The sequence below is a fragment of the Hemiscyllium ocellatum genome, chromosome 16 (assembly GCF_020745735.1).
Source record: "Hemiscyllium ocellatum isolate sHemOce1 chromosome 16, sHemOce1.pat.X.cur, whole genome shotgun sequence".
NCBI classification, from domain to species: Eukaryota; Metazoa; Chordata; class Chondrichthyes; order Orectolobiformes; family Hemiscylliidae; genus Hemiscyllium; species Hemiscyllium ocellatum.
In genome coordinates this window covers 80,386,267-80,399,315 of record NC_083416.1, presented here as the reverse complement: position 1 = coordinate 80,399,315, position 13,049 = coordinate 80,386,267, and the positions used below count along the sequence as shown (strand labels likewise).

The window sequence follows — 13,049 nt, the reverse complement described above, 5'->3', positions numbered from 1 at the left end:
TATGGAAGAATTGACATGCTGGTGGATACAAAATGAATTTTCTTTTGACATTTGACATAATTAAGTCAAAATAACAATGTCATTCTGCATTCTGGGTCTGAATTTTGTCTAGGAAATTGTTTCACAACACTTGGATGGAAAGTGTATGGAATGCTTATCCAGTATGGGAAATGGAGAGGAGATAGTGGACTGGATTTGTTGCATGTCCAGTAATCCAGGGTTACGGATAATGCTCTGGGCTTGAATCCCATCACAGCAAATGGTAGAATTTCAGTTTATCAAAAGTATAAGGGTACCCATTAGTCCACTGTTATGAAAACCCAGCTGGTTCACTAATGCCCTTTTGGAAAAGAAATCCAGCATCCTTATCTGGTCTTTTAACAAATGTGACTCTAACCCAATGTGATTGACCCGTAACTACCCTCTGAATGGCCCAGAGGCCACTGAGGCGCATCAAACTGCTAAAAAGCCTCAAAAGTAGAATAAGAACAGACAGACCAGTTAGTACTGAAGTAGACAACAGAAATGTGAAATATGGCTGGATTCACCCTGCAAAGACCTCCTTAGAGCCAAAATTGGGAGACGTGTCTTTCAGACCAGTCAAGCAATATCCTCACATATCATACTCACAGAATCACCCTATTGGACAGTCAGCAGGGGCTTGACTCCAGACTCCATTAAGTCTCTTGACATCATGCCAAAATGGGAAAGGAAGCCACTGTAATTGCCAAACAACCCCACTGGCTGATGAGTTAGTGTTTTTCATGTTAAATAAATAAAAGCAAATTGTTGGAGAAACTCAGCAGGTCTACACCATCTGTGGAGACAAAACAAAGTTAACATTTTGAGTCCACTCACCATTTGGTTCTGATGACAGACCACTGGATGGTACTCACCATTACGGTTGTGGTACTATCACAATGATAAAAGGGAAAGATTTTGTAGGGATCCAGCTACTCAAGACTAGGTTATCCACAAGTTTCTGTGGGTCATCCACAGCAGAATTGTACTCCATGGCATTCTTGTAAACTCCTGGCATATCCCCCACTCTATCATTACCATCAAGCCAGGTGATCAACCATGGTTCAATGAAGAAGGCAAGAAAGCATGCTGGGAGGAGCATATGTACACCAGAAAAAAAGGATGTCAGACTGGTGAAGCTGCAAAACAGGACTACTTGCATGTCAAACATAAGTAGTGAGTGATGGACAAGGCTAAGAAATTCCAAAACTAATTAATCAGAGTTAAGCTTTGCAGTCCTTTTACAAGCAGTCACGAATGATGTGGATGTTTAACAACACACTAGAGAAGGCTCCAGCAATATCTCCATCATCAAGACAGCAAAATGTGCCAATTTGGAAGGAATGCAGCATATTGGGCTCTTGGTAGTGTAGATGAGCAGAGAGATCTCAGCATCCAGGTACATAGATCCTTGAAAGTTGCCATCGAGGTTGATAAGGTTGCTAACAAGTCATTAGCTTTTATTGGTAGAGGGATTGAATTTCGGAACCATGAGATCATGCTGCAGCTGTCCAAAACCCTGGTGCGACCGCACTTGGAATATTGTGTACAGTTCTGGTCACCAGATTAGAGGAAGGATGTGAAAGTTTTGGAAAGGGTTCAGAAGAGATTTGCGAGGATGTTGCCTGGTATGGAGGGAAGGTCTTACAAGGAAAGGCTGATGGAGTAAGGCAATTTTCATTAGAGAGAAGAAAATTGAGAGGTGACTTTATTGAGACATATAAGATAATCAGAAGTTTAGATAGGTTGGACATTGAGAGCCTTTTTCCTCAGATGGTGATGGCTAGCACAAGCACTTTGTCTCAGTCCCAACCCTCGAACTCAGCATCACCTTCCTAACCTGCAATCTGCTTCCTGACCTCTCCGCCCCCACCCCCACTCCAGCTTATCATCCTCACCTTAACCTCCTTCCACCTATCGCATTTCCAACGCTCCTCCCCTAAGTCCCTCCTCCCTACCGTTTATCTTAGCCTACTTGGCACACTTTCCTCATTCCTGAAGAAGGACTCATGCCCGAAATGTCGATTCTCCTGCTTCTTGGATACTGCCTGACCTGCTGCACTTTTCCAGCAACACATTTTCAGCTCTGATCTCCAGCATCTGCAGTCCTCACTTTCTCCTAGCACAAGGCGACATAGTTTTAAATTGAGGGGTGATGGATGTAGGACAGATATTAGAGGTAGTTTCTTTATTCAGAGAGTAGTAGGGGCATGGAATGAACTGCCTGCAATGGTAGTAGACTCGCAAATTTAAGGGCATTTAAATGGTCATTAGATAGGCATATGGATGAGAATGGAATTGTGAAGGTTAGGTGAGCTTCAGATTGGTTTCACAGGTCAGCGCAACATCAAGGGCCGAAGGGCCTGTACTGCGCTGTAATGTTCTATGTAAAGATAGGACTGAATAGTTTACTACAACATTATTCCAAGTGTTTTTCTGTCTTTTTGTATACCATGTTGGTCTTTGTCTTATTTCTTAGTTTGTCCCTTCATGATTCAGACAAATGGTTTTAATGTGGGCACAATCTATGTTCCTTTACTCAAGGCATTGGCACTTGTTTTGGATGTGGCATCATGAAATGTGGTATTATGTAAATCTTCACCCTTTCATAGATCCTGTCTTTTGCTGCCCCTGCTTCCACCACACTCACTGCAATCAAACTTCAACAGTTTTATTTCTTTTTTCTTCGATGAAAGACCAGGAATCTAAAATCTCAACTGGTTTCTCTTCACCTATGCTGCCTGACCTGTTCAGTTTCAGTTGGGTTTCTTTATGGTTTACATATCAAATATGAAGCATCTCCAGAATTTTCCTTTGTATTCATCCCTCAAATGCATGTCTGATTTTCCTTTTCATTATTCACTTCCAATAGTTTATGTGATGGCAAAATCGATATTTTCATTACTCATTAGCTGAAGAAGTTTATTTCTGAATTACATGTCTTCTTTCCTCATGAACATTTAATGTTAAAGGAAAACTGGAAGTGCTCAAAACACCAGTAGGTCTGGCAGCATCTGTACAGAGAAATACAGAGTTAACATGTCAAGTCAAGTGACGCTTCATCAGATCAAAAGCAACTGAGGAAAGGTGGTATTTGTACTAACGACGGGGTATGGGGTGGTAAATAGAACACATGGACACAGTGCTGAGAGGGGGAGAGAAATAAAAAAGAGGTAAACAGAGATTATTGATTGCAACCTGAGTGGCAAATAAATGTTGAATAGGGTCTCAGTGATATAGTGAAAACTGTTTAATCAAACAATTACTCGTTTTTGAAATATATTGCCACTTATGGGATTATCCTTTTTTTTTGCATAGTGGCTGCTCATTTGCCTGCATTGGAAGATAGGAAAAAGAACTTATAAGCAACAGTAGGCTTTTTGGCCCTTTGAACCTCTTCTGTTAGTTGGTCGAATTATGACTAAACTGACTGAGCTCAAAACTCTTCTTTCCTGTTTGCCGAGAATAGTCCTTGACTCCTATGCCTCTCAAAAATCCAACTAAATAATAACTATGACTGCATCTCTAAAATGATTCATTGAATATGTGTTTTGGGACTTCTGAGGGTGTAATAATGTGCTATTTAAATGCAAGGTCTTTCCTCAATCAATGTTGGCTGTAACGATCTCTGAAACAAATTAGTTTTGGCAGTCGCAACCCACTTCATGGTGGGTGTAAATTTACAGAAGAAAACAACCTATAATTCAAAGGTAATGAAATTGGAAAACAAGCTACAGTGATGGCTTTTGCAAAGGAAATTGGAAAATGTCATACTGCTTCAGTCTGAGGGGATTATCTGAAAGCAAAGTTAAATAATGTTGTTTCAGCTATGAAAGGAGCTTTACTCCATAACTAGTCTGGTACGACAGGATTTATCTTTATACTCATTGGAAGAACAGGAAATGTAATCCATTCCCTTTCACTCACATTCTGTATCCAAGTTGTAACAAACATGATGAAGCAACAAGACTCATTAGTTCACCATCTCACTATAAAACAATATTACCACATCTGTCTTATTTGAGTTTATTCCTGTCTTATTTTAGTTTTAGACAGGACCAGGAATAAGCCTTTCAGTCACATGAACCTGTTCTGCTATTCAATATTACCTAATTCCATACACCTGCCTTTGACCCATATTCATTAAACTCTTGCTGAACAAAAAATTACCTGTCTCAGAGTTATGGTTAGTAACTGATCTAGCATCAATTGCAGCTTTTGGAAGAGAGTTCCAAATCTCTACCACTTTTTGTGTATTAAACAATGAGGGCTCATCCAGGCTATGCTTTAAAAAAAAATCAAAATCTTCTTTTAGTGGAAAATGAGACCAAAAGTTTACATGACTATATTAGTGTTATGTCAATGATATGAGATGAAGATCTAAGAAATATAATCATAAGTTCCTAGAAATTTACAGCAGAGAATGAAGCCATTCAGCCCATTGTTCCTAAAGCAGATTGTTTGATGGAATATTTGTGCTTAGTCCCAAATCCTCACCTTTGATCTATAACCTTCATTGATCTTCATTCTCAAGTACATGCCCAAATCAGTCTCATAAATTTTAAAGGAAACAGCTGCCAACAATTTTTCAGGTACCATGTTCAAGATTCAATTTAGCTTACCTCTTCTCCCTTCTTACCAATCATGCAAAATCAATGATCTTCATTATAGTCTCATTCACTGGAGGGATTGTTGTTCTCTATTTTATTGAAACCTTTCATCATCTTGAAAACTTTTCTTAGGTTACCACTTACTCTTAGCTATTCCATGGAAAATAGTCCTAATGTTTTCAAACTTCCTTCTAACTGAAATTAATTTATCACATTCCTGATGAAAGGCTTATGCCAAATATGTCGATTCTCCTGCTCCTCAAGTGCTGCCTGACCTGCTGTGCTTTTCCAGCACCACACTTTTGACTCTGATCTCCAGCACCTGCAACCTCTCATATATGCTTTATAATGTCTTTACACTCTTCCTGAAAAGTGTTGTCAGAATTGTCCACAATATTCCAGCTGAGGCTTAAATGGTAACTTAATATTTCTTGTGTCATCGCTTTGTTTCTCCTGCCTGTCCATTCATACATATAAACACAAGCTATTTATATACTTTTAATCAAGCTACAATTTTCCATGTTGCTGTTAATATTTTTTCTATATACACTAAGATCTCCGCTTAAGTACACTTCTGACAATTTTGTAGTTTATAGAATACTGTTTTTCCATGAGTCCTTCTTCAATGTATCACTTCACAGCATCCTATTAGGCATCTTCGCTTTTAACCATCCAATGTACATCATCAGATTTCTACAATTACCCTCATCAGTTGTCTATATTTATATCAACTACAAGCATCACATTGATGCTCCCAATACATCAGTCTAGATGGTTTACAAAAATAGGTTTACAAAATCATGAAGGGTATAGACAGGGTGGATAGAGACAAGCTTTTTCCCAGGCTGAAGAATTCAATAATGAGAGGTCATGCTTTCAAGGTGAGAGGTGGAAAGTTTAAGGGGGATACATGCGGCAAGTACTTCACACAGAGGGTGTTGGGTATCTGGAACGCGTTGCCAGCAGAGGTGGTAGAGGCAGGCACGGTAGATTCATTTGAGATGCATGAGTAGGTGGAGAGCAGAGGGATCCAGATGCTTAGTAATTAGGCGACAGGTTTAGATAGTAGATTTGGATCTGCTCGGGCTTGGAGGGCTGAAGGGCCTATTATTGGGCTGTACATTTTATTTGTTCTTTGTTTATTTAGATTGTTTGTGGGAAGTAAAAGACCTAAAGGATTCAAAGCTGACCTTCAAGAAGCACAACCACAATCCATCATTCAGTATAAAAAATCTACCACAACTTACCACTTCCTGTCACTGAGCTAATTCAATATCCAGATTGTCATTTTACTTATTCATTCATTTATGGAATATGGATGTCATAGGCTGGACCAACATTCATTATCTATTCCTGGTTGCTCTTGAGAATTTATTGGTGAACTGTCTTTCTAAACCACTGCAGTCAATTTGACATAGATACCTCGACAGTGCTGTAAGGCGAGGAGTTCCAGGATATTGACCGAAAGGCACTGAAGGAATGATGATACATTTCCAAGCCAGGATGGCGAGTGAGTTTAAGGGAAACTTGCAGGTAGTGGTGATCCCATGTATCTTATGCTGCTGTTCCTCTAGTGTCAGTGGCTGTAGATATGGAAATTGATGTTTAAGTAGCATTTGTGAAATTCTACAGTGATTATGATTGTATAAAGTGCTGCTACTGAGCTTTGAAATGAGGGATTGAATGTTTGTGAATATAATGCCAGTCAAGAGCCTTATCAAAACTGGAGTCAATGGGAATTGGGGAAGACTCTCAGATGGTTGGAATCATACCTAATACCCAGGAAGATGGACACAGTCAGTCATCTCAGCTCCAAGGCATCTCTGCAGGAGTTCTGCAGAGTACAGTCCTAGTTTAAACCATATTCAGCTGCTTCATTAATGACTTCCTTCCATTATAAGGTCAGAAGTGGAGATTTTTGCTGATAATTGCACAATGTTCAGCACCATTCATTAATCCTCAGAAACTAAAGCAGTTCATGTCTAAATTGCAAAAGAGTCGGACAATATCTGAGCCTCAGCTGAAAAGCGGCAAGCAACAGCTACGCTGCACAAATAGCAGGTAATAGTCATCGCCAATAAGAGACAATCTAACCATCCCCACCTTGACATTCAATGTTGTTACCATCACTGAAATCTCACAATCAATGTCTGTAGGTTAGCATTGACCAGAAATTCAACTGCACTCAACATGTAAATATAGTGGCTACAAGAGCATGTCAGAGGTAAAGAATGCTGCAGTGAGTAACTCACCTCCTAACTCTCTAACATTTGTCCACCACCTACAAGCCACAAGTCAGGAGTGTGAAGGGATATTCTCCACATGCCTGGAAGAGTTCAGCTCCAACAATACTCAGGTATTATAACACTGGAGGCAAATCAGAGAAGGTTCATTAGGGTGATCCACGGTTTGGAGGAATTGACTTCTAAGCAAACGTTAAACAGCTGTGATGTACTCATTAGAGTTTAGAATCAGGAGAGATGATTTCATTGCAATATGTAGGATTCTCACAGGGCTTGATAGGGTAAATGCTAAGAGGATGTTTCCCCTCATGGGACAGTACAGGTCCAAATCTCATAATGTCAGAATTAAGGGCACCAATTAAAGCCTGAGATGAGGACAATTTCTTCTCTCATATGGTTGTGTGTCTCCTAAGCTTCTTGCCATTGTGAAGTATGAAGGCAGATTTCTTGTGTATATTTAAAATAGATGATTATGGTTAGGAGGTAAATAGATTTTTGATCAGTCGGGGAATCAGTCAGTTGGGTAAGGGACAGAAATGTGGATATGAAGAGTGTCACATCAGCCATGATTTTATTGATTAGGTGGAGCAGGCTTCAGGGGCCAAACAGACACTCCTATTCTGACTTCGTTTGGTATTATGGTGAAGTGGTTTGACATCATTCAGAACAAAGCAGCTTGCTTGATTGGCACCACATCCAGAAACGTTCTGTCATTCTACCATTGACACTCAGTAGCACTTTGCACAAGATACACTGGAGAATTTCAATAAGGCTTCTTCGCACCTTCCAAACCCACATCCACTTTCATCAGAAGGACAAGAGCAGCAGTTACATATGAATGCCAACACCTGTAATTTCCTCTCTAAACTACACACATCCTGACTTGGAATTATATCACTGTTCCTTAACTGTTGCTGGATCAAAGTTCTGGAACTCCCTTCCTAACAGCATGAGGGTCACCCACAGCACATAGACTACAGCAGTTAAAGAAGGTGATGCACCTCCATCTCCTCTTGGGAAACTAGGGAAGGGTAATAAATACTGGCTCAGCCAGTGATCCCAAGATCCCACAAGAGAATAAAGACGTTAAGCAGATGTGTTAGATGGTGTCTTGATTATTGTTGGAACTGCACTCATTCTGGCAAACTGGGAATATTCCAAACACTTCTGACCTGTACCTTGTAGATAGTGGAAAAGTTTGGGAAATCATGATGTGAGTTAGTCCCTTCTGGATTTCTGGCCTCTGACTTCCTCTTCAGGCATGATATTTATAGTGTTAGTCCAGTTCAGATCCCTAAAATACCATGATCTCCATATTATTGTGGGCTTGCATCTTTTTAACAATCTTCCTTGATAAGATGCAGAGAATTTTCTACTTCCAACTAAAAGATGTAATTTAACTTGTTTCCTTTCTCAGATTACTTCCAACGCAGGTCATGAACTGTACCCTCAAAATAAGTACCACATTCATTGTCACAGCTTGAAAATCAGGATCGGATCAGGTGCACAAGAATGTGCAATATTTTTGCATAGGTGTTACCAGCATACACTTTAAGGACCGCTGCTTCAACTTGCCACTAGGTACAAATAAATGGATCAGTTTCTGTTGTTCTAATGGAATGGCAATATGGAAATCTAAGTTTCATATGATGTGCTGTATAATGTTGTTTTTTGTGCTTAAATTGTTGCATGCCTGAAGTTGGCAAGACAATTATTTTCATATTTAGAAGTCCTTCTGATAATTATATCATGCAGACCTTAGGTGTGGAAGGAGAAACAAAGGGTTCCTACCCCTGTTTTTTGTGTGCCCACTATCCATTTATCAGATGTTGAATAAGCAGGCAGAAGCTGAAAATCACTCCATGATATTATAACCACAGGGAGTGAAAAGACTGATGTGTTAGGTTTCAGTTATGTTTGTTCCAAGTCAGAACAGATTCTGAGACCTGAAGCTACAATATTGATTACAACACTGCAGTGACTTATTTTTACTGCCTTTTTCCAAATTGAATTTTCAGGACTACAAGTGAGACCTCTGCACAGATGGTTAGAAGATGAATACAATGTGTTTTGACAGTGTAATTGTAATGTCCACATTCTGAATCAATTTCAAGCTCTGTGCAGTTCTCTAAGGCACCCAGGAGCTCAAGAGATCTTTAAAACTGGATTTGGTATTGTACTGGAGTTTCATTCAATGCAATACCTCTCAATCAATTTTAGAACTAGATCCCATCTGTACATATCATTTAAAGAAAACAGCAAAGGATACAGTGGTGTTGATATGATGGGCTGAATGTCATCTCTGTTATGTAATGTTTAATGTGATACTATGGTGCAAATGATATTGGATACCTAAAGTTTGACTTGAGCTACCAGTGATCCCAATTTCCTTGTTTTTTTTCTGATAGGCATGAAAGGCATTACCTCAATAAAACAAAAAACAGAAATTGCTGGAGAAACTCAGCAGGTCTGGCAGCATTTGCAGAGAGAAAGCAAAATTAAAGTTTCAAGCCCAGTAACTTCCACTTCAGTTCTGAAGAACATTCTCAGATGCTGTCAGAGCTGCTGAATTTCTTAAACAATTTCTGTTTTTCTTTTACATTTTCAGCATCTGCAGTTCTTTATTCATTACTTAAGTGGTTTGTCTTCATCTAAGCAGTCATATCCATTAGGTATTATACCTTCCCATAACTCCACTGACTTATGCACATCTTTTCATTTTGTACATTGCAGCTATATCAGGAAAGCAATAAAATGGAATTCTTGATCAGTTTGGCCCATGCAGGTCCCAGGATATATTCCAACATTAAATGTAGTTTTAAGGCAAAAAAGCTTGACTTGACAGCAAAGTTGCAGTTACCCTTTTAATGAAGGTCCAATCTGGCATCGGGTATCAACTACCAACAAGGCAACTGCAAGAAAGACATTCACCACCACCAACAAAATCAGAAGGTGCTGGAAAAGCTCAGCAGGTCTGGGTGCATCTGTGAAGCCAAAGTTAAGTTTGAGGGTCGGTGACCCTTCCTCAGAAAACAGTCAACATCTGGGAAGAAGAAAGGCATTGACACTCAATTCACACTGCGAGATTACTGTTGAAATGTAGTGGCTTTGGTTGTTCATAGTTTGATTGTGCCAAGATTATTTTAATGAAATCAAATGACAACTCACCTCAGAATGTGGATTTTTCCAATTATTCGTTAACTCTCCTCTCCACTCTGCTAGAAGTGTATCAGTATTGGCTGCGTCATTTTGCAAAGTTGCTGTATTGTACGGTGCTAAGAAGACAAAATCTCCTTTACTTGATAACTGATTTGGACGAACTTTATAGGAGTATGTTCGAGAGAGCGACCCATTACCCACCAACTCAACGAAGTGTGGCGTTCCTTTATAGTCAGGTACAGTTTGAAAATATAGATGGGAATTTGGAAAAGTGTCGTCCGTGTGCCACCGATTTAAATTGCAACAGGATGGGGAAAGGTCACAGCAACGAGACCTACTTCTATCAGAGTGGCACATGGTCACGATGAGGACGATTAGAATCACAAGGAGAATGGAGGAGGTTGAAGCTAGAGTGATTATCAAATAAAAAGCTAAGTTAGAATTGGGACGGACATCATGGACTTGAGGAATTTGATCTGATAGCGTTTCTGCGTTATTATCTGTTATTAATACATTGATGGTTACTGTACTTGAAAGGGGTGGGTGGCCATTGTCTTTAACTAAAACAATGAGTTTGTGAATGGGGTCGTCCTTCTCCATGAAATGACGAATTGTCCTGATCTCTCCTGAACCATGTGCTATGGTGAATAGGCCCGAGTCAGTAGCCTCCAGCAACTGGTAAGTCAAACGTGCATTCTGGCCAGAATCCGCATCTGCAGCCATCACTTTGGTCACGAGGTGGCCGGGTTCCGCAGAGCGGGGCACAGTGATCCCAGAATCGTTGTTGGTCAATGGGGAGATGATTTGGGGTGCGTTATCGTTCTGGTCAAGGACCACAATGTTGACGGTAACGTTGCTGTCAAGGACCGGAAATCCACTATCCTGAGCTTGCACGTGGATCTGAAAGTTTTTGAGTTCCTCGTAGTCGAAGGGGCGTTGGGAATAGAGGACACCGGCGTCCGAGGAGATTGAAACGTAAGCGGACGCAGGCATGTTATGAACCAGACTGTTCAGGATCGAATACACAATATGTGCGTTCTGGTTTTGATCCGGATCCAAAGCAGAGACAGCACCAATAGATGAGCCAGCAGGACTGTTCTCGGGGACATATACCGTATAGGAAAGCTGTGCAAAACGTGGTGCATTGTCATTCATATCTGAAATCTGAACCAGAATGGTTTTGTTCGCTGAGAGAGGAGGAGATCCTGCATCAGTGCAGATTACGTGGACCGTATATTGGGAATTTATCTCTCGGTCCAGGTGATGACTGATAGTCAGTGTATATGTATTTTTCAAGGATGACTTGAGATTAAATGGTAGCTCACCCGGAATCTGGCATTCAAACTGTCCATTTATTCCTGAATCTCGATCTGTTACACGCATCAGTGCTACTACAGTCCCGGGCTGGACATCTTCGCGGACCGGGCTAGATACTGACATTAAGGTTATCTCGGGTGCATTATCATTCACGTCAATTATCTCTACTACAACTTTGCAAACCGCAAAGTGAATACTATCCTTTGCTTCAATATTAATCTCATAAAAGTTATCCTCCTCAAAATCCAATACCCCCTTGACTCTAATTTCTCCCATTCTGGACCCGAGACTGAAGAGGTCACGCACTCCGGATGGGGTACTGCTGCTGAAGGAATAGCTTATTTGGCCATTCGAACCTTCATCCAAATCAGTGGCATTGAGCTTGATAACCAAAGTACCCACTGGCACGTTTTCCGGTAACTTCACCTTGTACACTGCCTGCTCGAACACCGGCCAATTGTCGTCGACATCGAGAACAGTGATAAGAATTTGGGACGTGCCAGATCTTACTGGAGTTCCACCGTCAATAGCTGTCAGAGTTAATCGATGAATCGCTAACGCTTCCCTGTCTAAAACTTTGGTTAGCACTAAGACCGCAGTTATACTGCCGTCACTGCTGTTCTTGACCTCTAAGGCAAAGTGTTGATTTGCGTTCAAATGGTAAGCGTTGATGGAATTGGTCCCCACGTCTGGATCGTGCGCGCTCGGGAGCAGGAAGCGCGTTCCCAGCGGAACTGATTCCACAATCTCCAGACGGAGCTCATCATTTGAGAAACTGGGTGAATTATCATTTATATCCAATATCTCAACTTCAGCGCTGTAGAGCTCCACCGGATTTTCGATGATAATGTTATTAGTAAGCACGCATCTAGCATTTTGTCCACAGAGTTTCTCTCTGTCTATCTTAACATTCACGCGCAACTCTCCATTATCTAAGTTTACCTTAAAATACCGCTCATTGGCCTCAGACATTAACCGAAGCTTGCGATTAGCTAATTGGTTCACGTCTAAGCCTAAATCCCTGGCGACATTCCCAACAAAGGCTCCCTGTTCCAGTTCTTCAGGAATTGAATAACGGATCTGTCCAGAGACATTTTCCCAGATACAAAGCAGGAAAATAAAAGACCACACTAGCATTCTCTGTCTGAATTAGTCTTCGCATTCGGAGTGCTGTAGGAATCCAAGGCGCCAACCACTTGTATGATCCAAAATGTCGCGATGAATACTTGATATCCGTTCCCAATAGTTGAGAAAGACTGCATGGAAAAGATGGCTGTTGAATGTGAATGTAAACACCGAGTCAGTGCTTTCCCTTCTTTCCGATTCTTCGCTGTACGTGGTGTAAGGGGGAGGAGAGATGGATCTCTGGCAGCATTTGAGTACCTCATTGGTACACAGCGACACAAAGAGTCTCGGCCAATTATTGCACGGTACAGTCGTGGACTGCGTCAACAGTGCAGAAGGAAGTTGTCATTTGGCGTGTAGTTCGTTAATAGTTAAGAAATAAAAGAGGTGTGGGTATGTGTACATTGCATGAAATCCGACCAACTATTGTAAAGCTAGGCTTTTTGTTTTAGTATTTTAAACGTGCTACATGCATTTACGACCTGCTCATTCCCGCCACCGTGTTCGTCAGTTCCTGAAAAAAACAATGGCGAAGATAAAACTCCCAGAAATGTTATTGTGAGTCGAGAAATCT

General features: G+C 40.7%; 1 protein-coding gene across 1 annotated transcript in view; it reads right to left on the bottom strand.

Annotated features, from left to right (window-relative positions):
- The window catches only part of LOC132823111 (uncharacterized), a 225,643-nt gene that overhangs the window by 155,784 nt on the left and 56,810 nt on the right, over positions 1 to 13,049 (bottom strand). Inside the window, exon 7 of the mRNA XM_060836651.1 lies at positions 10,043 to 12,494. Within this exon, the coding sequence (XP_060692634.1) occupies positions 10,043 to 12,494 (2,452 nt within the window). The remainder of the gene's footprint in view (positions 1 to 10,042; positions 12,495 to 13,049) is intronic.